This window comes from Cygnus atratus, chromosome 5 (assembly GCF_013377495.2).
Source record: "Cygnus atratus isolate AKBS03 ecotype Queensland, Australia chromosome 5, CAtr_DNAZoo_HiC_assembly, whole genome shotgun sequence".
Classification (NCBI taxonomy): Eukaryota; Metazoa; Chordata; class Aves; order Anseriformes; family Anatidae; genus Cygnus; species Cygnus atratus.
Window position 1 is genome coordinate 29,867,376 of NC_066366.1, and position 25,989 is coordinate 29,893,364.

Here is a 25,989-nt window from a genome sequence, read left to right on the forward strand (position 1 = left end):
CCTGATGGGACAATTTCAAAGCATTGCATGAAAGCTTCTTTTCTTGCAATTCTGCCATTTGGAAAAACAATTTCAGAATAGTTAAATGGCATTTTGATGACCATTTGCAAAGGACAGTACTATCGAGGAGGAAATACACCAAGGGTTAGGAGGAGCAGCTGTTATTTTTTCCTACCTTAGCCTTTTGATAGGCAATTGCATTGTTGAAACATGCACTTTCTGTGGATCGGTTATGTATCATTTTCTGAAACACCAGACTCTTAAAATTGGAATATTTACAGTAGCTATGAAACAGGTCAAAGTCTACACAGCTCAGCCAGTGTCATTCCTCCAGGCTGAGTAAATTGTATCTGAAAGGAAACAATTTAAAGTATTTTGGGACAACATCTCTGTTTTTCCCTGCGTAGTTAAGGCATGGCTTCCACATCCTTGTGAAAGCTGCTTATGTGCACTAAGAACAGAGCGCACACATTGTGTTGGAATGAAATTTGTCGAGTTCGGTTCCCAAACATACCTGTCCAATACTTGAAGGTAGAAGAGTTCCTACTGTGCAGTGGGGACTTCCATAACCCTTTCCTCCTCCTTTTCTATTGCCGTAAAACTGAAATAAACCTGCAAGTATGTTTTTTTTGGATTGTTGTTTCTTCTGTAGTCTGACAGCCACTACTCCAGCCATTCCAGCAGCAATACTCTCTCCAGCAATGCCTCCAGTGCTCACAGTGATGAGAAATGGTATGACAGTGGAGAGCGCACTGAATCAGAGCTGAACAGCTACAACTACCTTCAAGGGACTTCTGCTGATAGTGGCATAGATACCACTTCCTATGGACCTAGCCATGGCAGCACTGCCTCTCTGGGAGCAGCAACATCTCCCCGGACAGGGCTAACAAAGGAGAAAGTGACACCACTGTGGCACAGTTCCAGTGAAGTGGTCTCCATTGCAGACAGGACATTAGAAAAAGAGAGCCACATAGACCGAAAGGCCGAGTCTTCGCTGAGTCTGGATATTCACAGCAAGAGTCAACCAGCCTCCAATCCTCTAACAAGGGAGAACAGTGCTTATAGTCTTAGTGATGCCGTCTCGCATACAAGGTAACTTTCACCTCTTATGAGATTGACACCTTCCACACTCATTTTCCCATTCTCACTCTCTAGCCTACCAAAAGTGATAAGTGGATGTTAAGTTGAGGCTTCTATTTGACCGGTGAGCAGGCTGTTGATCAGTGTTTTGAGAGATCTTACTATGCAGAATGCTTATAAATCCAGACCAACTTTAGTCTTTGCATTTGCTGGTGCATACAACACTAAGGAATGTATTTGACAACATATTCCATCCTGTTGCTATTAAACAACACTGACACATGCCTGATGCATTTATAAGGAATATCTTGCAAATTTATATACATATACGTAGATGAATATCTTACATATTTTATATACAAATTAGAAAGGAGATCACTCCCTTTTAGTAATGCACAGTTTAATATGGGTTTATTTTTTAGTCTTGCAAGTACATGTTTCAGATGTCTTTTACTTTTTTTCCCACAAGTCTTCTCGTTTAAAAGTCTCTTGTAGTCATGATCAGGACTGAGAGCAAGTTGCTTGGGAGTGCTGGCATATATCTTTTAAACTCATTCTGCTGCAAGCTGTGGGTATGACACATTACAGTCACGTTCCCTCTTTCCCTCAGTTTTGCGGTTCGTAAAACTAGAAATATCAAGTACGCACATAAAGTGCTTGAACACCTCAGATGGAAGATACCCACTTTACAAGTTCAGTGGAGCTGCTAGTGGCATAAAATATTTTAGAACATTTTCCTAACTCATTATTGAAGAAGTATTCAGTGTGCTTTTAGAAAAATACTCAGTCATACTAACAAAAAGAAAAAACAGCTTTTTTCAGGAACCTATGTGATCATCAAAATTTGTTGGTCTTGTGGAGCCTGACTTGCATTTTTATTCTTAAGGCACATCTTTTTGAGTGTACAGCTAAAATACCTGTAGGCTGGAAGCCTGAAGCATCTTTTGCTATTCATTTTCAGCAAAGCTACATTTAGGCAAAGGTAGATGTTTATCAGACACTTTAACAGTTCCTGGTATCGTAGCTGCAAACAGAGGTTGTCATAGAGACTGTAGTGCAATGAACTGTCTCCATGTAATTTGTCATGGTAATTCTGACTAAATCTATTAATGGTGGTCCCAGTCTGATTTTCTGCCTCTTTATGGGTGACCATTTTTGGCACTAAAGCTCGTATTCAGTTGGTGTAAATTCCATCCTAGTCTTTGAGACTGGTGTTTCCAGTGGCTGTATATGTATGAAGGGCTTGAACAAATCTATAGAAAACACTGTGTACAGGGATTTACTTAGAATTTAGGCAACCTTAGCATTTACCCCTTTTTTTGGAGGTAGAAATCTAAGTGGTGGTTATCTACAGTGTTATACCTTTTATTTTAAGACATGCGTGTTTATATGCATTTCTGCTTGACGTTTGTTAGAATTTGCCAAGTGCCTTGCGGTATTTCTCTGAACATAACTTGCAGCAGCATTGCATGTGAGATTTTTATACCAAATGCTGATAACAGTAAAGTTATAAGACACATTTCCATTTGGAAGTGTTTTTTCAAAAGCAGTTCAAAAAAATGGAAAACATCTATAACTTTGAAGCTTTATTGTAAATGTGTGCCTAATACATACCTCATCTTTGTGCATCTACGTTCTGGTTTCCTCTGGTTTCTGAGCATCAAACAGGGTTGGTTCAGTAAAAAAGCCAAGAAAATGTAATAGGAATACATCTTCACCCTGACAGCTCTTACCTTTTATCTTCCATGGATATGATATACTTTGCAACTTGATTGCAAACTTGGACCAAGACCTTGTCTCATTATTTATTATATGAACGTTGTCTCAAAACGTTGTTATGTTCTCTGGTTGATTTGTTTTAATGTAATTGATGTTTCTCTAATGATACTGAAATGCTTTTCTACATATTTTTTTCAGGCTGTTGAGATTTCCAGATAAAGGTTTCCAAGGTTTTATGTTATTTCATTTAAAAGTCAGATTTAAATGCAGCTCTTTGCAAAGGAGAGGGATAGTAGCAATTTGTAGAACACATGGGACAAGATACTTGAGAAACACTACAATCCTTGCACCCACATAATTTATTCTGGTGGAGAAGAAGGCAGACTGATTCGTACTCCTTCCTTATTTTACATTTTTTGAAGACTAGAAAATGTGTTTGATGCCTTGCAATAAAGCCAAGGCACAGTGTGGGCAAAAAGCTGTCACTTTGTTTCTCATGGTGTCCTCCATTGATGGTTACCCACTGAACAGCAATGCTGAGCTGAGGAGACCCTCAGTCCAACTGCTCGCTCCCAACACTCACATAGCTCTTCCTGTGCAGGCAAAACAGCTTGTTCCAGGAGGTGATCAGGCCAAAACGTAACAAAGCTAAAAAATACTTTCTTTTTTCTCCAGTCTGATCTGTTCACCTGTCCCATTGACTCCATGGCTTCCCAAATAGTGAGGCTGACCCAATAGGAGGGGCACCAGGGACATGGGAAGGAGTAGATGGGGCTGGAGACGGGCTTGTTAGCCTGGCACTTCCAAACGTAACTGCAGCTGCCTGCTTCAAGGAGGGGAGAGTAAAGGAGGATTCTGAACAAGCTACTTCTTGTGAGAAACGAACAGCTTAATTGTTGTGTTTCTTTAACTTTCTAAATTGTTATCCTTTGCTGGCTTCTTCCTTTTTTACCTTTTCCTTGTGGATGCCAGAATGCCTGCAACGTCTTTGGAGTCGGGTTTCTGAGCAAGAAGAAAAGGAATTTGGCCCTGAAAAGAACTCAGTGACAAAAGAAAAGAAAATAGCCACAAATTAGAGTGTTTGTGTCTGTAGAAGACAGGAGCAACAATTAGTGTTCAGATCATTTGATTGTGCATAAAAGAACTTGTACCTGAGAATTGGTGGCAAAATGTAAATTATAGTGATTAACTTTTACAGCAGAGCTTCTGGCTGTGTTTTTACTTTTCTTCTCCACCCCCATTCCAAAGTCCTTCCTGATGATTGTGCAGATTTCTCATAGCATCCCAGGAGAATTGCATTATGTAGGCCAGTAATTATACAGAGTCATTATAGCTGAATGTCATTAAATGAAGCCATATGCGCTGATGGCATGAATTCCCTAGGAAAAAAATAAATAAATCAGACTTTCATTTCCACCTAACCTATGTGGTTTAGAAAAAGTATGAATATTTCTAATCTATTTTAATTACTTAGAATATTTTTAATATTTAACCATTGTAAATTATGTCTAACAGTTTACTTTTATGAATGACTCATCTGGACTTCTTGCAGATTGTCATGTAGTATCAGAATTTTTCCTTAATTTAACCCTTCCTGTCACAATATTCCAGCTGGGAAGTGGGGAACCACCAGTAGCAAAAGGTTTTCTCTCGGTCCTGAGACTGAGGACTGAATTCCTTCCAGATATAATCAGGCTGGTCCAGGTGTCTGTTACAGTTTTCCATCAGTATACTATTGACTTGCCTGTGTTTACATGTAGGATAAAAAACTTCAGGCCTTTCCACAGTTCTGCGCATAGTTCCTGAAGCAGAATATCCTCCCAAAATATTATATTGTAAAACCACAGCTCAAAACATTCAATACACTTAAAAGAAAAGTATATTAAAAACTGTATGCTAATTTTCTTGCTCATCTGCCAGGCTGCTCTTAGCATGTATTATATATGATATATATTATAATAAATATTAAAATAGTAGTACTTACAGTATACAATATTTATATACTGTATGATATATAATAAAACATTACTAAGTTATGCATTATATACATTTTAGATATACATTTAATGTAGAACATATTGAACATCATTTTTTGTCCTCTGTGTATAGTAATGTTAAGGGTCAACACTAGCAAACTAGCTAGGAGTTGTAATTAATTTTAAGGTTTTTTTCTTATGTATAGCACTTCCTTGAGAGCTACCTGGTGGGATTAAAGAATTCCAAAGTGTGTTCAGAGCTTCTGTTTTCCTACACTGAAACAAAAGGCTTCTCCAATTCTTGAATGTATTTAGAAGGGCATAAACATTCAAAAACAAAAACAACAAAACAATAAAACAAAAACCTCATACGTTTTCTTTAAAGATGTACATCTTCCACAAATCTTGGTATTTTAATTTTGCAGGGGTGATGCCTTGCAGATGGGCTGGCTTGCTCAGCATGTGTAGGAGTTTTCAGTATTTAAAAAGAACAGAGAAGGAGGAATGAAGAGAAATGTATTGCCTCTACCTCTAGATCTTATTTTTCTCTGCTTTCTTGCTATAAATTGTTTACTTGCATCTATTATAAATAAAGGCTGTGATGTGCAGTACCAAATATATGGGCTTCATGGAGAGAAATACCTTCCTATGTTTTTCCAATCTGCCATCTTTTGTGCAGGCCTTACAATGTACGGATGGGGAGGATCTATAATACAAAGTCTGTATTATTGTTGCCTGATTTGTGTACACATGGGGAGATGCATCTCCCCCCTAACATGGGGGACTGCCCCACCATCCCCGCATACATTCGGAGGAAGTATGGCCTGCAGCAGCTGGCACTGTTTGAGGTGGGAAGACTGCCATCCGCTCCGACTCCTTGCATCCACAGCACTTAGCTGTTGGGACTTCACTTCAGCCAATTGGAAGTGGAACATGTAGTTGAAGGTGACTCTTTAGAAGCCATCTGTTGCCAGGAGAGAGAGAGAGAGAGAGGAGAAATTTGAAAGCATGATTCTCCCTGTCTGAGACACCTAATTTAAGATGAGGAGAATCACCTCCAAGGGTATTTCTCTCTGCATTGGCTACCACAGGAGCTAGACAAGTGGCATAGATTAGATAACTGATTTCTGTAAGGCTAAATGTAGGTGAGATTATTTTTCCAGGTGGCAACGTAGATTTAACCTCAAATACTTTCTCTGTTTTGTTGAGAGACATTGAAAATGGACATTGAAAATGCCTCGTTTCATCAAGATAAAAAAAGTGTTAAAAAATTTCCTGTCAAGCTAAGAATGAAAAGATTGTTCAGTGACTTTGTTCAGCCTTCCAGCTAATTCTTATTTCTCAGTCAGAAACTGTTCTTTCCCACAGGTCCATCTGTTTCATATTCCTTTCTTGCAGTATTGGAGACAGGGAAGAAAATGTGGCTAAGTTGTGGAAAGAGCTGATGGAAAATTGGTCTCTATATACATAATGCTATTTCCATACTAAGGCTGTACACAAAGCTTTACTCTAACCATAGCTAGAAATGCCTGACCTTTTAAGGTTGCTAAAGTAAATATTGTCTTGAGCACTAGCTCTCCTGATACTATGCAAGTTGCATGAGATTTTAATATAATCATAGCTAAAGAGTAGCTCCCATCTGAAGCCTCCCCCACGTTCTTCCAGCAATAAGTTGCAGTTAGTTGACCCAATACTTTCTTCTGGCTAAACAAATTGTGGCATATGTTAGGGGCCTGCTCAAACTTAACCATTTTTGTAAGTGTCTTTTTTAGCAGCAAATGATAACTGCTTTTCAGTCAAAATCCAGGAGGCCCTCTTTTGAAAGATGTATGGGTTTCTTCTGTGGTTTGTTGTGGAGTCTCAAAGGGATATTCCTTGTTGCTCAACTTCCTTCACAATATGTTTTGTTCTTCTTTCCAGCAAGAAGTTGGACTTGGGTTCTTCTTGCTAATTAGTTACAATCTCATGTATTACTTTTAAGCTGCTAATCACCGCGAGCCCTATGTTTCCCATTTGTAAAGAAGAATGAGGGGAGGGTGGTATATTGATTGCATCCTTAGAGTTTGCTTACAAAATTTTTCATGACTGTGTGAGATGTTTCTAATAAAACATTCATGGAGATCCCTTAAAAAGACTGAGCTGGTTTTGCTACTCTGCCTGCTTCGGTAAGAGTAACATCACGTGCTCCGAAGTTTTGCTTTAAAAATAGTTGAACAAGATGCATAAACGCACATTAGAGACAAATTTTGTCTTTGTTTCTCTCCCAGTACCATGAGTTCACGACACTCTGCCAGCCCGGTTGTTTTCACCAGTGCCAGAAGCTCACCTAAAGAAGAGCTTCATTCTGCTACTTCTCCCCAGCTCGCACCTTCTTTCTCCTCCTCCTCTTCCTCCTCATCTGGTCCTAGGACTTTCTACCCTCGCCAGGGTGCTACTAGCAAGTATCTGATCGGATGGAAAAAGCCAGAAGGGACAATAAACTCAGTGGGGTTTATGGATACAAGAAAGTAAGAACGTTTTTTGGTTCTCTTTTTTGGTTATTAGCTTTAATTGTAAAGAAGCATTGACATTTGTGACATTTCTCTGTACAGAAAAGCACAAGACTATTTAATAGAATGCATGTTCTGCAGTACAACTTAATCTCTAATCTAGAGTTCTGCAGTTGGGTTTAAATATTTAATAGTTGGCTAATCTCATTCCCTGTTAACATACTTACAAAAATAATAATTACAATTTCTAGAGTGCTGTACAGATTTCAGTCCTATTAAAGCTTATCTTTCCTTGGGACCTCTTAAAGGTCACTCAAAATGTTATTTCAGCAAATATTAAAAATCTTCTTAATGTAGAGGCTGAGCTCTTTCTTAAGCCTCTCATCCATGTAGTAGTACTGCGCATGCTGTGTATGAGCTCTGTGGTATTCCATGTACCTTGCCTAGATTGCTGCCAGTATCTAGTCTAACTGACTGAAGGCAAGGCAAGGTATCTCTGTGTTACAATACAAAGCCATCTCTTCTGGAGTAGAAATAAAGAAACAACTTCCCAGTGAAAATACTCTTCTTTCCAGTCTAGCATGGCTTCGAAAGCAGGTGGTTTGGAATGCCCATTCCAGAACAATTTGTTCATCTCCTCTTGGGTCAACGCAGAATTCCACGGTGATGCCAATCACTGACTGTCAAAAGGAGATCGTGAAACTTTGTAAAATCTGCAGTAAAAAAAGCCAGTTGGAAGATTAAAGGAACTTGGTTGTTTTGTTGCTTTTGGCTCATTTAAGACATATATTATTTTTAGTTTAGTGCAGAATATGCATTATTTTAATAGATTCAGTCCCTTATTGAGAAATGGATGACAGCCTTAACATGTATTGCTAATTGTTTGCTTCAACAGGTATTCATTAAGATGAGGCTCTGCTGTATTAGTGAAACTCCCATTCTTTTTCGTGCCCCCTTACCTATTTTTTGTCTTTTAAAATTTTGAGGATGCTATAATTTCGTTTCATTCATGCCTCCTGCCCCAGGGCTTTGAGACCTGAATGTGTCTGTTCCATTTCATTTAAGACGTCACCAGAGTGATGGCAATGAAATGGCCCACCCTCGGCTGCGTGCATCAGCAAGAGATCTACGAGCATCACCAAAACGAGCATCCAAGTCCACCGTTGAAGAAGACCTGAAGAAATTGATAGATCTTGATAGTCCAACACCTGAATCCCAGAAGAACTTTAAGGTATGTTAGAAAGTCTGTCATCTGTCTCTTTCTTGTCACAGCTGAGTAAAATCTGAGATACCTTAAGAGCAATGCACAGGTTGTCTTCTGATCCGAGACATGCTTCTGCTGACACAAAAAAGAAATGTGTAAAGTTACACTTCATAAGTATTTGATGATCGAGTTCATTGCTGCCCAGGCATATCACTAATACAGCACGGGGTGTCACAGTTTGGAAACTGATGAAGGCTGTGAAGCTCTAAGATTTCTGTGTAGAAAATCCTGTGTGCTTTCAAAGTAGCCAAAGCTGAAGTGTTCATTCTTACAGAGCTTACTCAGTACTTTGCATTGTTGGCCTCAGAGTTTCTCAGATAAGATCTCTTCCATTCTCACCTTTAACAGGAAAATGAAATGCAAGGCATTTTCTGAATGCTCATCATTGGCAGAAAGTCATCTGTTTGTCACAGACTTATCTACTAGAGGAAAACATTTGGGGAACAGTTTTGTTATTTCAGTCACTGCGATAGTATTACAACTGTGTGCGCAAATCTACAGAGACTAGTATGCCTAATTGCAAAGAACGTTTAGGACCATCAGCTTGTGAGAAATCCTGTGATGTTGTCTTATCCATTTGAATTGTTCTTCTCTGATTGCAGAACTAGACTGTGACTTGCTGACAGTATCGCAATAATCATGCTTTCATGCCTCTCTAATCCTGTTACTTCACAATGACCAAGAATGCTCCCTAAACTGAAGCAAATATTTATACAGAATAAAGAGTTATAAAACTTTTCTTGAGGTGTTCCATAATGTGTGTATAATAACTATAAAATGTATATATTAACTTTAAAAGTCCATCATTTTGAAGAGAGTGCCTTGATTTCTGTAGTCTCCATATACAGTCAGTGCCTAACAGCTCAGGCTCATCACCTAAAGCCCAGATGGTTTCCACAGCAACTATGCAGAGGAGAGAGCAACTTCTTTCTTTGCTTGCAAAAGCCCAAAGTGGCTTATTAAAACTTGTAAGAGCTAGGTTCCATGCACAGATTATTTCAGATGTTACCTTTGAGGCTGGATAAAAAAATCTTGCCAATGGCAAGATATCTTTTTCATAGGTTTGTGGTAGTTCTACAAGGCAAGCGAGATGTGAGCAAATGAGAACATCTCCTGTTGGTTATTTTTGAGCAAGGGGATTAGTCTCACTCCAAGAAATTCCATTCTGTTTAAAGAGGTCACCTGAAGATCATGAAAAGTGTGTATGTTCCAAAGTTTGTTATTTTTCTGCTTTGGGGTAAGTGAATCCATTCCTACCCTAATCTTAATTTTCTGATGCCTGTGACAAGTATGATAACTGAGGTGATGCTTTTGATAAATTTCAGCAAGTCACCAACACTATCACACCAATAAATTAAATCGTCTACATTTTAAAAGTAACTGTCATTTCTGCCCACTGCATGATTTATATTTCATCTTAGAAAAAAAATTATTGCTCTGACTACATAAAACTGACAGTTTAAAAAAAAAAAAAAAAAAGATAATGCCTCTCATCAGATCATTGTACAAAGACCAAAAAACCTCCACCCACCTTTCTGATGGCTGCCAAAGGCTTTGTTTTCTAGTAGAATTTGTTCTAGGCTTTGATTTATATATTTTTATATATATATATATATATATATATATATACACATAACTTATATATATATATATATATATTATTTATATATATTTACTGTCTTCCTAGGCTTCCTCATCTCCTTACCTGTTTGTAATGATTTTTACCTTCTCAGACAAGTCACCCTTCTTTTCCTCTTCCCTCTGCTGAATTATCAGAAGACAACTCCTAACTATATTGCCTCTGTTTTCCGACTCCATCACATGTTTATATCTGTGCAATCTTTTAGTCTTACGTTCTGGCATTAATTGGTGGTTCCAGCTCCTAATTCTTTGGTAGATTTTGAATTCTTTAGCACGAGGTGAACTATAGGACCCTCAAAGGAAGAGGGTTTGACATATTGGCTCTTTCTTTTCCTTTGCCACTTCAGGGCAAACAGTGAGTTTTCAGCTGATCATAACACAAACCTGCTGATTGAGCTTTTACCTTTCAGAAGGAAAAAAAAAAAGAGCTTGATCCTCAGCATTAACATAGTGACAACTGTGTGCCAGAAGTTGTCTTTTTTGTAGTGTTAAGCGTATATGCAAAGTTCCTAGTGTGATGGGCATGAATCCTGTTCTGAGGGAGGCAGCACAAAAGGGAGAAGGTGACATAACAAAGTTGACATGAGACACTGCTTCTCTTTCCTTCCTTGTCTTTTCACGACAGCAGGTTTTGAAAGTAATCTTAATTATTTCTGATCCATAATCTATAAAAGCAAAACCTGCAGCAAACTTGCAATATTGGATTTGTAATATTTTGGCCAAAAAAAAAAAAAAAGAATCTGGCAGATTCTTTCACTGTAGAGTATCAATTGTCATTCTTCCATATTCTTCTCCCACCTTGGAGCGTGGGTTTTTGATCACAGGAATAGAGTATTATCTGTGTAAACAGTTTTTTCTTTTCCCTTTTTCTGAGAGAACTGGTTTTTTGTGTGCAAATGAGCAACACACTATAATGCTTAATCGCCTTTTCCAGAAACCGAATTATTTCCTTTCTTGTTTAAACTTGCTTACGGAGCAAATAAGGGTGATGAGGTCTTCCTCTGTTTACCATTTCTCCATGAAATCCTTGGATCAAATTTCAACCAAACCATAAAAACTGTTGTGTCTGAGATGGTTATGTTGCCACAGGTTTTAAGAAAATTTGTAGCTGGTAGAGTACAAAATTGGTGTCTCTGCTGGTGGGAATGGTATGTGTAGTTTGAAAGCAGCTCACTGGCACTGGCCAGAGAAGTAGTAGCTCCAGATTAACCACAGCATTGCTTCCTTGTGTGCAGAGCTTGGGGGAAGCTGGGATTATGCTGGGGGTAAGACACAAGTTCTCAAGCTCATGAGACAACTAATTTAATTTTCATACGAATCATTCTGAAGAACTGAAGTGGTGGGCATTCCTAGTTGTTCAGAAATATGAGACTATTAATCAGTTGGCATTTGTTGGCGTTCTGCATGCAGGAATGCAGCCTCCCCTGGCACGAGGAGAGCTCTGTTTTATGCAGCATTCAGTTTGTTTTTGTAAACATCATCTCTGCTACATGTGAGCTCTATATGAGGGATGGCTAACATTTATACCTTGGTAGAAGTTTGAAGAATACTTAAAAGCAGAATGTAAGATTGGCTGAAAAAGATCTGATGTGTTATCTGGTTATAATTTCTTTCAAAGCATGTTCCTTTAGTTTCCTTTCCTTATCCACTCTGGAAAAAAAATACTATGTTAACAATTGCTTTCTTATTTAAAAAAAAAATAAAAGTTTAAATAAACCACTTCATCATACATTTCAAAAGTTTGTATTGATTTTTTAATTTCTTTTTTATTTCTTTTCTTTTATGAATGTATAGTCACACACTCTGTCCTGTCAGTCTCCCTTTCCCAGCACTCCTACTACAAGGCGTGCCTTGCAAAGGACTTTGTCAGATGAGAGTATTTACAGTGGGCAAAGGGACCACTTCTTCGCCTCGCGGGCCTCACTCTTGGACCAAGCCATGCCAAACGATGTCCTGTTCACCAGCACATACCCTTCTCTCCCAAAGTCACTGCCACTACGGAGACCATCGTATACTTTGGGAATGAAATCACTACATGGTAAGGGTGTTTCCGTGTTTGCTGCTTTCAAAGGAATCCATCATGATTATGTTAAAGGAAAACAGTTTGTTACAGCAAATTAGTACTTCCGTCTTGATTTTGCTAAAATGAGGGGAGTCAAGTCAACTACCTGAAAACATAGAACAGGATTTTTTTTCCTCGTTTCAGTGGGTATGAGATTGCATGACTGGTCATGCAACTGCAGCTTGCTGAAGGAGCACAAAAACTTGCCTCATCAGCTGTAAGCTTGTACTATTTCCTCCAGGAGTCATCAGGACCAGTTGGACCAATGGGCAAATAACGTATGCCTGTTAATAATGGTGTATGGTATAATAATGGTATGTCCACCAGCATTTATTCACTTTTATATGACTGGCTATGCTAGAAACAGCCTTTATTACTCCAACTAGTTTTCAATTCACTCACTTGCCTATTCATTTTACAGGACTTGAGTTACTTAATTTTGGTCACACATCAGCAGCTCAACAAGGAAAGGTACTTGGTAAACTGTTGTCAAGAAGGCACTCAGTTTCCTCCATTAGTCTACTGAAAAGTGTCAGCAAGATTCTCTGATAGGTTTTGTTACTTTATATGAATTACTGAGTTGGTGAGAAAGGGACATTCGCCGGTTCCTGCTGTATCTCATAACTATATGTGTACTAAGTGTGTTTTCCAAAAAGAGCTAGATCTCAGCGTAGGATTCTGCAGTGTTTTCTGAAGAAGTACATATATGTTCTGCTTCATTCATGTTTAAATGTTTCAAGAGGAAAATGCAACACTACCGATAGGTTCAACTCATTAGAGTAGGCCCTATGCGCTGTCTGTACTGAGATACATAGGATACGTTTTTACAGTGAAGGCTGCTGAAGAAATCTATTTTAAATTCTTTTAATCTGTGTGTGATCACCAGGTATCAGTTTTCAGTGTTGAACCTGACATTTAAATGAGCTGTTGTTTCCGTATAACATGTTTCTTGCATAAGAGTTAGGAAACCAAGCTCTCTTCAGTTCTTTTTATATGGACTAAAATAACTTTGCAGACTTGGTTACATGTATAACTGACTGATGGGTTTGGCTTCTGAGGGTTTGAGGTCAGAAGATGAATGATGCCATGAGAGTAGTAGAGGAAAGCAGCACTTTTCATTCGGATGCATGTATTTTCCAAAAAAGAAAAAACAAAACCTTCTTTCACTGTCATGTTCTCTTCCACACCAAAACTATTATTCCTTCTAGCACATAAGCTTTATACATTTGTCAACAAAAGAAGACTTTTCATTTTCTGTGAAATGTAGGTCTGCGTGATAAAAGGACCAGCTACTTGAGTGACACGTGAATTGTCTTCCCTTCCCCCATCCTGCTCGCCTTTGCTGGGAGGAGGATTAAGTAGAACTGGATATTTAATACCTCTAGTGTTTGTTGGCTTCCTGCTATTCAGAGTTCTTTTAATTCAAAGATCTTAATAACAAAGATCTGTCACTCCAGAGCACCTCCATTTGGTTTGAAGAGGGGAGAACAGCGAGCTAAAAATACTTCTATTTACTTATTTATCTGTCTTAATTAGCAATCCACCTCACACTTTAAAAAAAAAAAAAAAAAGTCATTTATCAAATGGTTAGTTCTTTTCTCCTAATTCTGCATATCTTTTTACGAATTGTAAATATTTTCATGTTAAGAACTTCCCAAATAGTTGTCCTCTTTGGGGAAGTTAATGCAAGAATCCTCAGTGTTACTGCTCAGCTAACCTTAAGTTTATGAAAAAGTGAACACGCGCACACACTCAATATCCAACATTTCTGAACAATGAAGCAAATGAAGCATGGCTTTTCTGGTCATTATTTCCCAGGCAGTAATACCACTCTTCTAACAATTTTTATAAAGTTATTATAGTTCTTGAAGTTACATAGTTATCAGAGTATATATATTTTTAAAAGAGTGAAAATAAGCAATGCAGTTAGTGGTGTTTGTCCTCCAGTGGGTCCGTGTCCTGCCGACTGTGCTCTCTTCCTGTTCACAGTGTCCAAATTTCCTTTGCCTTGGTCCAAACGGGTTGTTCAAGACCCTTCCTTTCTGAAGCTTCCTCCCATGTGCCCAGTCAATCTTCTCCCCCTCACGTCTCTAGGTCTCCTAACACCACCTACAATTTTTTCACAACTGCATTTATGGCTTACCAAGCAGAGGGCACAAGGAAGCAGGTTGTTGCTGCTTCTGAGCTTACACATGTGCTGACCAACCAGCTATCCCATGTTTGTCGATTGTCCATTCAGTAAACTGAAATAAAATAGGTAACTGCTGGTTCACACTTTGTTCTTTCCCTCATTAGTGGCAATAATTTAAATGCTTCATTTTGCTTGGCAACAATTAGCACAAAAATTATAACAACTTTATTTCTATATATCCTTTTTTTTTCAAGCTTGCCAGTGTGTTTTCCACAGCAGGCCATATCCCAGCTCTGGGTGGGTATGGGTATTTTTCAGTAAAGGTTGTGTCACTGACCTGCTGAGAGATGTGCAATGCATTCAAAATCATTCTTAGGGTTTTCTTTTTCTGGTTTATCTTGGTTGGCCTAATCTCCTTCCATTTGTTTACAAGATTGTAAAGAGAGAGGGAAAAAGAAATTATTTTTAACAGGAGTAAATAGGGTACCACGGAGTGTAGAAGCCCCAGCAAGCTGCAGAGCCCTCCAAAGTACCTTCAGCTTGTGCAAAGGCAGGCATCATTGAGTAGAAGAGTGCTGCCCCCACCCCAATACTGGGGAGGAGGCAAAGGTTGGCTTTTGAAGAGGTAACTGCAAAGATTTGTGCAGATTAAGAAGGAATTGTATGTCCTGGTGAGAGGCACTGTCTCAGAAAACTGGCATGTAATATGCTGTAACTGGTCAGCTCATTTGGTCAAACGTTCTGCTGTGGTGTTTGGTTCCAGAAATGCTATCCCCAAAAAATTAAAAGGAGGGATACTTTACTTATTAGGAAAGGAACTTTTTTTTCTATGTAACTTCTCGTTTGTTCTGCCTTACTCTAGGAGAGTTTTCTGCCTCAGACAGCTCCCTCACAGATATCCAGGAGCAAAGACGGCAGCCCATGCCAGACCCTGGTCTTATGCCATTGCCTGATTCTGCCTCTGATCTGGACTGGTCAAACCTGGTAGATGCTGCCAAAGCCTTTGAAGGTAAATTTTCAGAATATAATACTTAGAAGACTGATCCTTCTGCATGCTTTATGAAGGACTTTTTTTTTTTTTTTAATTAGGCTCTTGCTTTTGTTGTTTTTATTGTTTCTACTTAGTCTGAAGCTTAAACTCTTTTAAAACAGCAACTCAAGACTTAACAGCCCAGAACTTTGTGTGTAATAGATGCCATTTCTTCATGCTGTATTCCCTCTGTGCTACAGTTTGGCCAAATATCTGTGAAACTGGCTATTTTTCATTTCATGTAAAGCAGCTGCAGACATAACAGCTAGGGTGGAAAATCATCTGGCACAAAAGTGCAAAGTCAAGTCAAATAGGGAAAAAGTACACGAACACATTAATGATTGTCTGCTTATTGCCTGAGCGTGAAGCTTCTGGAGTGCAGTTGAAGTGCACTGCCAAGGTAATTTGGGAAATGTGCCTTGTTGGCGTATAGTCCGTTGCCATTCTTCCCTCTGCGTACTCTGAATACATGGACGTAAGTGTCATTTTATCCTATAGCACTTTCCATCTCCCTGACACTTAGTAACTGAAGAGAACTGTAAGCTGCCTACGTGTGTTTGAATTTAAAATGAAATACTCCTCGGCCCAAAGGGAGTTTATTTTACCGTTGTTATAATCTGCTGGAAAATTCTTCCAAGTGCTTTAAACAGAAGTGTCTTTTGCTAATCTCTGCACAGATGCTGACCTACCTTTGTGAAGGTGTTGTCACTGATCTTGAAGCTTTTGAACATCATTCTGCATGGTTAGAGAAGGCTGTGAAGTAACTTGCTTCTTGGCTTTTCTCTGGTGCTAGTCATACACATCATTAAGATGATGCATGCGGAAGCTAGCATTGAAGACATACATTTGTGCTCTGCTCTGTTGCCATAAGAGTTGTTTGCCACCACACAGGGCTGAAACCCAGGTCTTAATGCATTTCACTGTGGTCAGCAGTTTCTGTTCAAAAGATCCCTTCTCTTTTTCTTTCCCACTTAGTTTTCACTGTCCTCAACCTGAATCCCTCGCTTCCATAGGCCCCAGACTCACTTGGGTTTCCAATTAGCAGTGTGAACAAAGTCATTGTGGTGAAGGTAACAAACTGACAGCTCAGATCAAGAAAAGCTGGGGTAATGTGTTGGCTGGCAACTTTATCTCACCACTGTAAAAATACATTCAGCTTTGACGGAACAAATCTGGAGTAGCTATCTGTTGTCAATATAATCCCAGCCTGTAGTCTCTACTAGGTGCCAGCAGGGACTGACAAGTACTAACCAGGCTAAATTCTGATCTCTGATCCTGGACACCTTTCTTCTGCATGGTGTCTTCAGCACAGGCCTCAGGAGTTGTAGGTAGTGATATCTGCAGCCAGCTGAAACAAAAGCTGCTTGGATTCCTGAGGTATGCCAACCTTCAGTATTTTCAAAGGAAAAAAGAGAGGAGCAGGAATAATCCCATCAAATACTAAGGCGTGTTAATATTAACCTTGTTGAAAGCATAGAATAAAAAATTGCCAAGCAGAAAAAGAAAATACTGTTTATTTCCAGTGAGAGACCAGCAGCTGCTGAGGGAGAGGTGTTAATAAATTAAGTTAAAAAGTGTTTACGTTGCTGTTTGTGCTAGGAAACTCCAGAGGTAGGGACTGTTGGCAGGTTTGTCAACACCACATGTGATAGTGATTTATAGGTGTGTTAAAACATTGTAAATGAGCAGTTACAGGACAAAAAAAGTGTAGATACAAGGCAGGAAAGAGATTTCACATTTCTGTATGAAAAGACTTTATAAGAAAGAAGGCATAAGGAAAAAAATTCTGAAAAATGGCATTGGTCTGTTTGTTTTCCACATGTAAGTTTTGCATGCTGAGCTTCCCTTTCTTCAAGCTGAAGGGATCCCTTTACAGAAGGACCTGACTAAGGAAGCTAACTCTAGGTGTTGAGTTGTTGGGTAGTGTCTTGCAGTCGTACCCATGAAGTTCTGTGCACTGGTGACTGTTCCAGCTTAGCTTCTTGCCTGTATTGGAAGTGGCCACGGATGGAGTGCCATGGGGGTATCTCCCTCCCAGGAGCAGTTAGCCTGAGGGTGATGCGTGATCTGCCTGAGCCAGTGCTAGTGCACACTCGTTGAATCCTGTGCAGTGGAGAAGCTGGTACAAATACTAGCCGTGCCAGACTGCTTCTGTCAAATGGGTGTTGGTATATTACACCTAATCTTGACACAGGCTTCTTGGATTGCCTTGAGATCTTGCAGTGTAGCTATTGCACAATGCTTAAACAAGTCATTACTGCTGCCATTGTTTTTCTCTGCATGTCTGTCTTTTCAGTTCAGCGAGCTTCATTCTTTGCTGCTGCTGATGAAAACCACAGGCCTGTGAGTGCTGCCTCCAGTAGTGATCAGGCTGAGGACCAGCTTTCTGCACAGATAAAGCCTTATACAGGGTAAGTAAATACCCCACATGTGCAGGCTTCCTCAGTTACAAACTGGGGAAAAATGTAGAAACAGTCGTATTTGGAAGCTGTCTCTAGTCTTCACAGAACAAAGTTCTTATGATGATGGGAAGTAAAACCAAAAGGATCATAACTACAGCTGAACCTTGGTGCAGGTTCCTTCTTGTCTGAGACCTTTATGTAGTTGTTCAAGGCACATATAATGAGCAGAAGGAGAGAGAAACCATGTGACAGGGTGACAGCAGTTTATCATGGGTTAAATCTGTTCTTGTAATGTGCTGAATGTGTTCCATGCACTTTTTGTTTGTTTTGAGAATTTGTAGTGTTCCTGAGTGCATACTTACACAAAGCCATTCTGTGCGTTAGATACCCCGTGTGAATACAGTAAAATCTGTCAACGCCTGTTCTTGTTTCCTACTTTTAACAGTAAAGAATCTCCTCCAACTCTTGCCTCTAAAGTGGACCAGCTGGAAGGTTTGCTGAAGATGCTGCAAGAGGATTTACGGAAGGTAAACGTTTGATCTACAGAAAATCTGCAATGCGTATGTTTAGTGCTGATAGGTGATTCTAATTACTGTGTAGTTCTGCTTTCCCATGCCTGAGCCCTATGACGGTCTCATCCTTTTGTGTGAAAAAGACATTTCTTTACTACTTTTCTCAGGATGTGCTTCCAATTATTCAAGGCTAGGGTAGGGTGCAGTGCCTGAACTGTAGGCATGTGACCCCTCTGCTTAAATCAGGAGGGTGACTCTGAGTACCTGCACTCTAATTCAGGTGACTGTGAGAAGCCTGAAGTTAGTCCACGTAAATATATCCTGTTGACGTTGAAAAGGGAGAGTTTCACCTAACCATCCAATTTTACTGTGGAAACTTCCAGTATTGTTACTGTCTGCTTGGTCCAAGAAAGATACACTGTGGTCAGATGAAAAGTCTGTTAGCTAAGGTAGTATTTGCAGAAATGTTTCCTATCCCTTGTTTAATTAACCATCAGTAGTTGTACATTTTGCTCATACAGAACAGCACATGGCCAATTTTATTTCACCACTTGGGGAGCCAGCCTTCTCTATTAGAATTTAATATAGAGAAACCCTGATAGTTCAAGCAAAAAAAGTAAGGAATGAAATGTCACAAATGTACCTTAGATATAAAACCGTGTGTTATTGCATATAAAATCCTTATAAAGTATGAGATTCGTGTTCGCTGAGGTTCTTGCCACTTGATGTAGGTAGGAAGCATGATCTAGAATTACGGCTAAGATGTGTACTTTTCCTCATGCCCAAGGAAAAAGAGGACAAAGCCAGTCTTCAGGCTGAAGTGCAGCATTTGCGGGAAGACAACTTGAGGTTACAGGAGGAATCCCAGAATGCAACTGAGAAGCTGAAGAAGTTCACTGAGTGGGTTTTCAACACAATTGATATGAACTGAAAACAGCGTATGGGGAAGGAAACTATCTGTTATGAATATTATTCCTGGGACTTAAGCTTTAATGCCACCTTAATCATGACATGTGAAAGTATAGTCAGAGCACTTCCCTGTCCTTCATCCTCCAATAACCCTTTTTTGCATCTCTGCGCGCACTCAGAATAATTGCAGATCAACAATCAATGTCTGCCTTTTGTAGAAAAACAAAGTAAATAATTTTAAAAAGGTAAAATAAAAGTTTAACTGCTAAAATGTGAATGTCTATTTTTTGCACATTGTTTCTTTATCTGTTATGTACAAAATGATTTGGAGGCTGGATCAGGCTTGCTGCTCCATCTGCCTCTGTTTCCATTAACTCCTTTCTCTCTGTTTCAGGTAATCTGCTTTTCCTTGCAGCTTTGGCAAATATTATGACATCTAGAAAATTAGAAAGAAATGGTTATTTTACTGCTTTTCTTACATTGTTTTCTGAAGTATGCCACAGACACGGGGATGTAATGCAATGTTTTAGGTGTCTCCTTAGCAATTTGCGCTTGATTGCTAGTGCTACCTTCCCATACGTTACAGAGAACGTGTCCCCATAGTGTATGGTACAGTACAACCAGCATCACAGCATTTGGAGAGAGGCTAGAGACTTGAGCCATGGGCGAGGCATATATTAGCACACATCTATTGCATTAGCGTTTCTGGTAGCTTTTGTTTCCTGTGGAAGCAATGGCTGCAAGTAACTTGACGAAGGGCAAAACAAGGCATGCCGCAGTTCGTACCGCATCAGGCAGGCTGAGAGATACTGAATACTGTTGCTGTGCTGCTTCAGTATAGTCCCCTTCCCTTCCAGGGGAACCTGTCACTTGCATATGTGCAGAAGACTTAGGCTGAAGTTGTAAAGAGATTAAGTTGTTGGGTTTCTTTTTCCCCCTCTAAACTGTTTCCATGAAAGTCCCCATAAGCCATTTCAGTGCACCTGCCCTTCTGTTCTGTTTCTCTGGACTTCTTAAATCGCAACAGATCAGAGAAATGTTGGAGAACATTTTTAAGTGTGTTCTCTTACATGGGAGGTCTTTAAAAATCCTTTGTAACCACAGGCAGAGGAATATGTAAAGGTGAAATTAAAGAAGTGTATTTTTTTCAAAGTACTGGGATAGGATTGGAGCTCTGAAGTCCCCAATTCCCAGTGAAACTATCTAGCATGATATTTCCCAAACTGCCTCATGTCAGGAAAGTTAATTTCATGTTCTCTGAAGGAACAGCTAACTTGCCACAACGTATTACCTCTCCAGAAAATACCTTTTCAGTGTAGGCACTGCAGTCTGCACAAACATTGAGTATGCAGTCACTACCTTAATGAGTACTGCCTCACATGAGGTGCGGTATGCTTGGGGTTAGCTCCAGGAACACCCTTTCTTCCCTGCCCTTTACCGCATTCTCAAATAAACAGAATAAGATCATCAGGCATAGGCTTGTCACAAAAACTTCCACGCTCTTTTCAAATCCCTTTTTCATGCTCTTTAATCTTGCTCCACACAAGTACACACTACACTTCAACCTCAAACTTCATTTGTGATGCTAATCCCCATGGAGTTCTTCTCTAATGTTTTGTCATGGAAATGGATCTCTTTGGAACTATTTCTGGAGTGCTTTTGTAAAGGTTTAGAATGTTTTGGGTTTTTTAATGACTTGTATGAAGGAGATTTATATAATGCCTGATATTATTTGTAAATGGGAAATATTGCTAACATCTCTGAGCATCCTGAAGTCTTGCTTTTATTCTCTTTTATTTTTAAGTTTGGTTTTTATTTTATTTCAAAAAATATTTTGGGACTTGGGGCAGACTATTTATTAGAGTTTTGCAACAGAGTTCTTCTTGTATGATGCCTCTGAAGGCTACTTGTAAAATTCTGACAATAAAACTCATTTTAAAGGCTCTTCTAAACCATTTTCTTCTGATTTTGTTGGGTTTGTTGTTTGAAACTTTCCAAAACATCCTTTTTTTGATGCTTTCTTCTTGTACCACTTACCTAAGTGCTTGGGGATAGAAAAGTTTCATTCTGATTTCTACTTTTTATCCCTCTGAAGGCCTTTCCTTAGTATGTACACACACGCTTTATCCATCGACTTTTTACATAGATTACTACACAAATCTCTCTTCTTTCCCCCATCTGCAGTATGCCTTTTTCTGTATGGCCAAGTTTTTGTTACCTGTAGCAGTAACTCTCTGAGCTTCACCAGGCTGACACAGGAAAGGGGGGTGGGCAGCATTTCTTTTAATCATTTACCATTTTTTCAGGATTCTAGAACACATTTGGAAATTAAAGCCAATGTAGGTCAAACCAAACTTGCCTGGCACATCTGCCCAAGGGTGCACACAGCTTTCAGCATCCTGGAACCAAACCTGTAAGCATTAAATATTAGGTGCTAGGCTTTGGGGGAGGGGGGTGGGGAAAGGGGGGTCAGATATTCCATTTGTTTCGTTTTACAGATCCGCTTTGACCCAGGAACTGATCTTGAATATGTTTTGAACAGACCTTTTTTTGGCCCAGTGGATCAGCGTTCTGCACAAAAAGAAAAAAGACAAACAAAAATGAGCTAGCTCTGCAGGAGAGCATCTTCCCAGTTCCCTGAATGGATCCTTAAAAGGCTCGTGAGGAAAGAAAATCCATCTCTTCCTAGCAGTGAGATACTTGACCAAGAGAGCTGAGAAGCAGCAAGAGCAAATACAAGCATCTGATTGAAAAATAGGGGTTGAGCCTTGGAAAGAAAACAAGGTGCCGTCTTACCACATGTAATTGGATACTGGTAATTGGGCTGAAGCAGAAAGTTTCCTGCAGGTCAAGGAGCAGCCCTGCCCACAACCATAATTAATTCATGCTGGAGGTTCCCACGCTTCCCCGTGCATGCCGGTAGCTCAGTCTTGGCATGGGCAAGATGTGGCTTGCAGGCAGCATCTCTGCAGCTGGAGGAGCTGCTGCTTGGCACGGCTGGCTAGGGGCTGGCTTCATCTCCCACCCGCTGCAGGATGGACAAGGCTGTGGGTAATGGGTCGGGGGGCGAGGGGCTGCAGGAAGGGGAGCTGAGGGGTGCAGGAGGAGATGGGGCTGGAGGGAAGGAGGCAGGGGAGCCTCGGGCTTGGGGGAGATGTGTTGTGGGGATGAGATGCTGCACATCCAGGTTTTACTCCTCTGCAAGTGCGGTTGCTGTATTACAGCCTGTTGTTTCTGCAAAAAGCTGTGATGTGTTCCAGACCTGATGAATAGGTATTGTGAGAAAGCCTTTTTTTTCCCCAGCCTTTCCCTTTGTGGGAAAGGGCCCAGCAAATATTCCCCATGAACCAGGCACAATGTGGGGTTGGTTTGTCTGTTTCATGAAACCTTTACGTAATCCTTGTCTCATCTCCTGGTGCCCTCTTTCGGGTAGGTGGTTAACCAATCCTCCTTGAAAGCGTTGCGCTGTCTCCTAGCAGATGCCCAGTGCGGCGTCAGCCCTGCATGCGAGCAGCTCACTTTGCTGCTGCAGGGGAACGGGGTGGATGCTGCTTACCAGCTCCTGTGCTATCCAAAATTGGATTCCACGGGGGAGAGATGACGCTGTCCCTCCTCCACTGCCTCCTTTAAAGCAGGTTGCTAATGGGCAGGAGCAAGATGATGAGGCTTGTGAAGGTCCCCTCACCTCTACATTGTGATGAGGAAATCCTTGCTGTGCTGTTTGCAAGGTAAAGCTGGAGGGGAAAAGAGGTAGAAATAGATACACGTGCTTCAGAGCTCTGCAGGAAGAGCCCCTTTCCCTAGCAGGGGTTTCAGCTTTGGCTGGGAACAAGGCCGAGGACTCTGTGAGTTGGCCTTGGTGGCCCCCAGGCCTGGGAGGCCAAGGTCTGGGTTTGGAGCCCCGTTCCCTCTGGTAAGCGGAGGCTGACTGCAGATACCTCCACCTGCTCCTGCAGCTGCTCCCCGGGGAAGGCTGGGGCCTCTCCCCTTCCACCACAGCAGCCTGGCTCCTGGGGACAGGTTGCTGTGCTTGGCGCTGGGGAGCCAATGCTGGTCACGGCAGGTGCGTCCCCCTCCCCAGCTTCTCCTGCGCTTGCGTGGGCCTGTCTCCATCCAGAAAGCAGAGGCTGCATCTGCTCCTTATCTTTGTTTGCTCCAGTCATGAGTTTACTACCGGACTCATCTTTTCTAGAGACTTCTCGGCTCTGTGCTCCCTGTCATGTATCCACATTTTAAGCAAGGCCTGGATCGAGCCCCTGATGCTGCTTCGTGCTGTGCCTGTGAGAGGGATGCGCAGCTGCTGGGCAGAAGATGCTCTCGGCAGCCGAAGGAGCCCCGTCAGCTTTTGGCACACAAAGAAGTCAGAGGCTGAAACTGGCATGTGGTGAAGGACTGCGACTGGATGCAGTTTCCTAACCCCATGTTGTGACAGCAGCAAACGCCACCAACTAGTGAATAAACAGAGGTTTCATGCTGGAGGGGTAGGAAACCAGGGACTTGTCCTGCTGCTGTTCTGAACTTCTCGCCAGCTCTTCCTTTTGTTTCCTCCCACCTGCTCCTGTGCTTCTCCTCCAGCTGAGGTCATTCGTTTTGCTGCTCCTCCCCTGGCAGCAGTGCTGTCTGTGTCTGACGTGCTGCACTGCGCACAGGTCCTTGACTGCTCGCTTGATTTTGTGAAAGCGCTGCTCAGAGGGGTGTCCTCGTCCCAGGGCTCTGCTCTGCCAACACTGTGACAAGCACAGCACCTGTGACATTCTGGGGACATTTCAGTGTCTTGTTTCCTCCCTGACCCATTGCACTGGATCAGAATGGTGGGATAATATAAATACACGTGTAGTTGTTTCTAACATTCTTTGCAGCTCCTTTTTTTTTTTTTTTTTTTAGGGTATGTTTTTTCAAGCTTGAGTCCTTTTGGGGGACTACAGAGACGTGGAAAAAGATTGAGCAATGCGTGCACATGCTTGGTGTTTTTCTTTTCTGGATTATATCAATGGGTCTAATGTCCATTTGATGTCACCTTTTAAATGTTTTTCTTCCTGGGACGAAGGATATTTTGCTGTTGACTCGGCTACATTGGGCTGGATGAAAACACCTGCTGTTGATCTCTCAGGGGTGAGAAGGAGAAAGATGAAGTCAAGTGACAGACGTACCAGAGGGATAACACCTTGCCCCTTTGGTTGGCAGCAGCCTCCAAAGGTTAACTCCAGGTGCACCCAACCTCCTGGGGCTGTGGGAAGCTGCTGCTCCTTTCAGGGCCCTGCTGAGCTCCTGCCCTTCAGAGGAGCGTGAGCTTGAGGCCAGGTTTCACAGAGGCTGATGGAGCCCAGGTGGGATTTCCAGAAGTGCCTGAGCAGGTGCCATGGTCACGGCACGCCGGGGCACGGCTGCAAGTAGCACGAGTGAGCAGTGTGCTCCTTTGGATCCCTCGCCGAGGCTGCGCTTGGAAAAGGCTGGCTGACCTGCCTGTCGGGCTGCTGCGTCCGCGGTGGGGGTTGCCGAGATGGATCAGGACGGGTGAGCCAAAGGAAGCTTACTGAAGCAGCTGGATGTTGTCGGACGCACAGAAAGCCACTACCGAAGGGGGTTTGCTCTGTTGTGCACGTACACTTTTTGGACATTTGGCTGAAGAAAGACGTATCTATTCCCAGCCTTTCTCAGAGCGCTGAAGCATGCTGGTTTGCAACTAAACACGACCCTTTGTATTGTAATTACAATATATTTTCTTAATCAGGGGACACATTAATTACCGAACCACAGATTGCTATCTGTATTTTAACAAGTCATTTCTAATGGTCACATTCTTCTGTCTGAAAATGATGGATGATGCATTCATGTTTTTTTTTTTTAATTGGATCAATGTACATTCCTGATGTCAGTCTGCATGGAAACTGAAACTTACTACAACAAAACAGCAAATTCTAAAATTTTCAGTTAAAAAGAATAACATTTAGTAACATATAATAGAACACCAAAAAAAATCTTAGAATTTATTTTCTGTTAAAACTAAAAGGTTTTACTTTTGGTTGGTTAATTGACATGATTGATCCAGGTCCACCTGTCCCACAACTTACGGATTGCTAAATATTTTATTTTAACCTAGATCAGAGGAGAGGGGAAGAGCCTTCCCTTTCCAGTTTCCCATTGGTCTCTCAGCTTTGAATGGAGCTGATAACTGCATTATGCTAATTGGAAAATCAAAACGAAGGGGCTGCTGCAAAGGTCTCTCCTGCCAAAGTATGTCTGCACAGCCCAGCCTCAGCGTGTCGGCTCTCACCATGTAACTGCTGCTGCGTTTTCACGAGGTCTCAGCCTTGTACGCAGGGCATGAACAAAAATCACTTCCTACAATGAGTATTTACAAATGAAGGCATTCACAATTAGCGGCAACCTTTGAAGACGTCTTAATCCAAGTGCTGTCTGCTTTCCAAGTTATTTGTGGTCTTGGTCTGATAATACGTATCAGGAGCTACCCCACAGGCGAATTGTGAGATGTACTACAATGAATTAATTGTTTATAAAAAAAGTTTGGTAATTTAACTATTCAGTACTTTTCATGTTACACATCTCTTAAATCTTGCTAACATGTTTGCATTTGCTTGCTATGGAAAAATGCATTAATGCTTAAGCCATTTGTTTGCAGAATTTCAGGAAATGATCTGGCATCACAGAACCAGGCTGATTATGAAATTAAAAAAAAAAATCTGAAAATGTAGGGATATGGAATGAGACGTTTCTGGGCTGTGTGTGCTGATGCCTGGGTGGTGGCAGCTGAAA

The 25,989-nt window shown here is 40.9% G+C and overlaps 1 protein-coding gene across 43 annotated transcripts in view; it reads left to right on the forward strand.

Moving 5' to 3' along the window:
* Positions 1–21,170, forward strand: part of SIPA1L1 (signal induced proliferation associated 1 like 1) — a 213,894-nt gene extending 192,724 nt beyond the window's left edge. For 37 of the 43 annotated variants that reach the window (XM_035540174.2, XM_035540179.2, XM_035540190.2 and 34 more), the window contains 8 exons: positions 653–1,092; positions 7,043–7,282; positions 8,330–8,495; positions 11,964–12,207; positions 15,225–15,371; positions 17,689–17,803; positions 18,240–18,321; positions 19,094–21,170. In XM_035540174.2, coding sequence (XP_035396067.1) covers positions 653–1,092; positions 7,043–7,282; positions 8,330–8,495; positions 11,964–12,207; positions 15,225–15,371; positions 17,689–17,803; positions 18,240–18,321; positions 19,094–19,237 — 1,578 coding nt within the window. In that variant the 3' untranslated portion in view covers positions 19,238–21,170. The remainder of the gene's footprint in view (positions 1–652; positions 1,093–7,042; positions 7,283–8,329; positions 8,496–11,963; positions 12,208–15,224; positions 15,372–17,688; positions 17,804–18,239; positions 18,322–19,093) is intronic. The other 6 variants (XM_035540220.2, XM_035540219.2, XM_035540213.2 and 3 more) reach the window with 1 other exon arrangement.
* Positions 21,171–25,989: the final 4,819 nt, after the last annotated feature.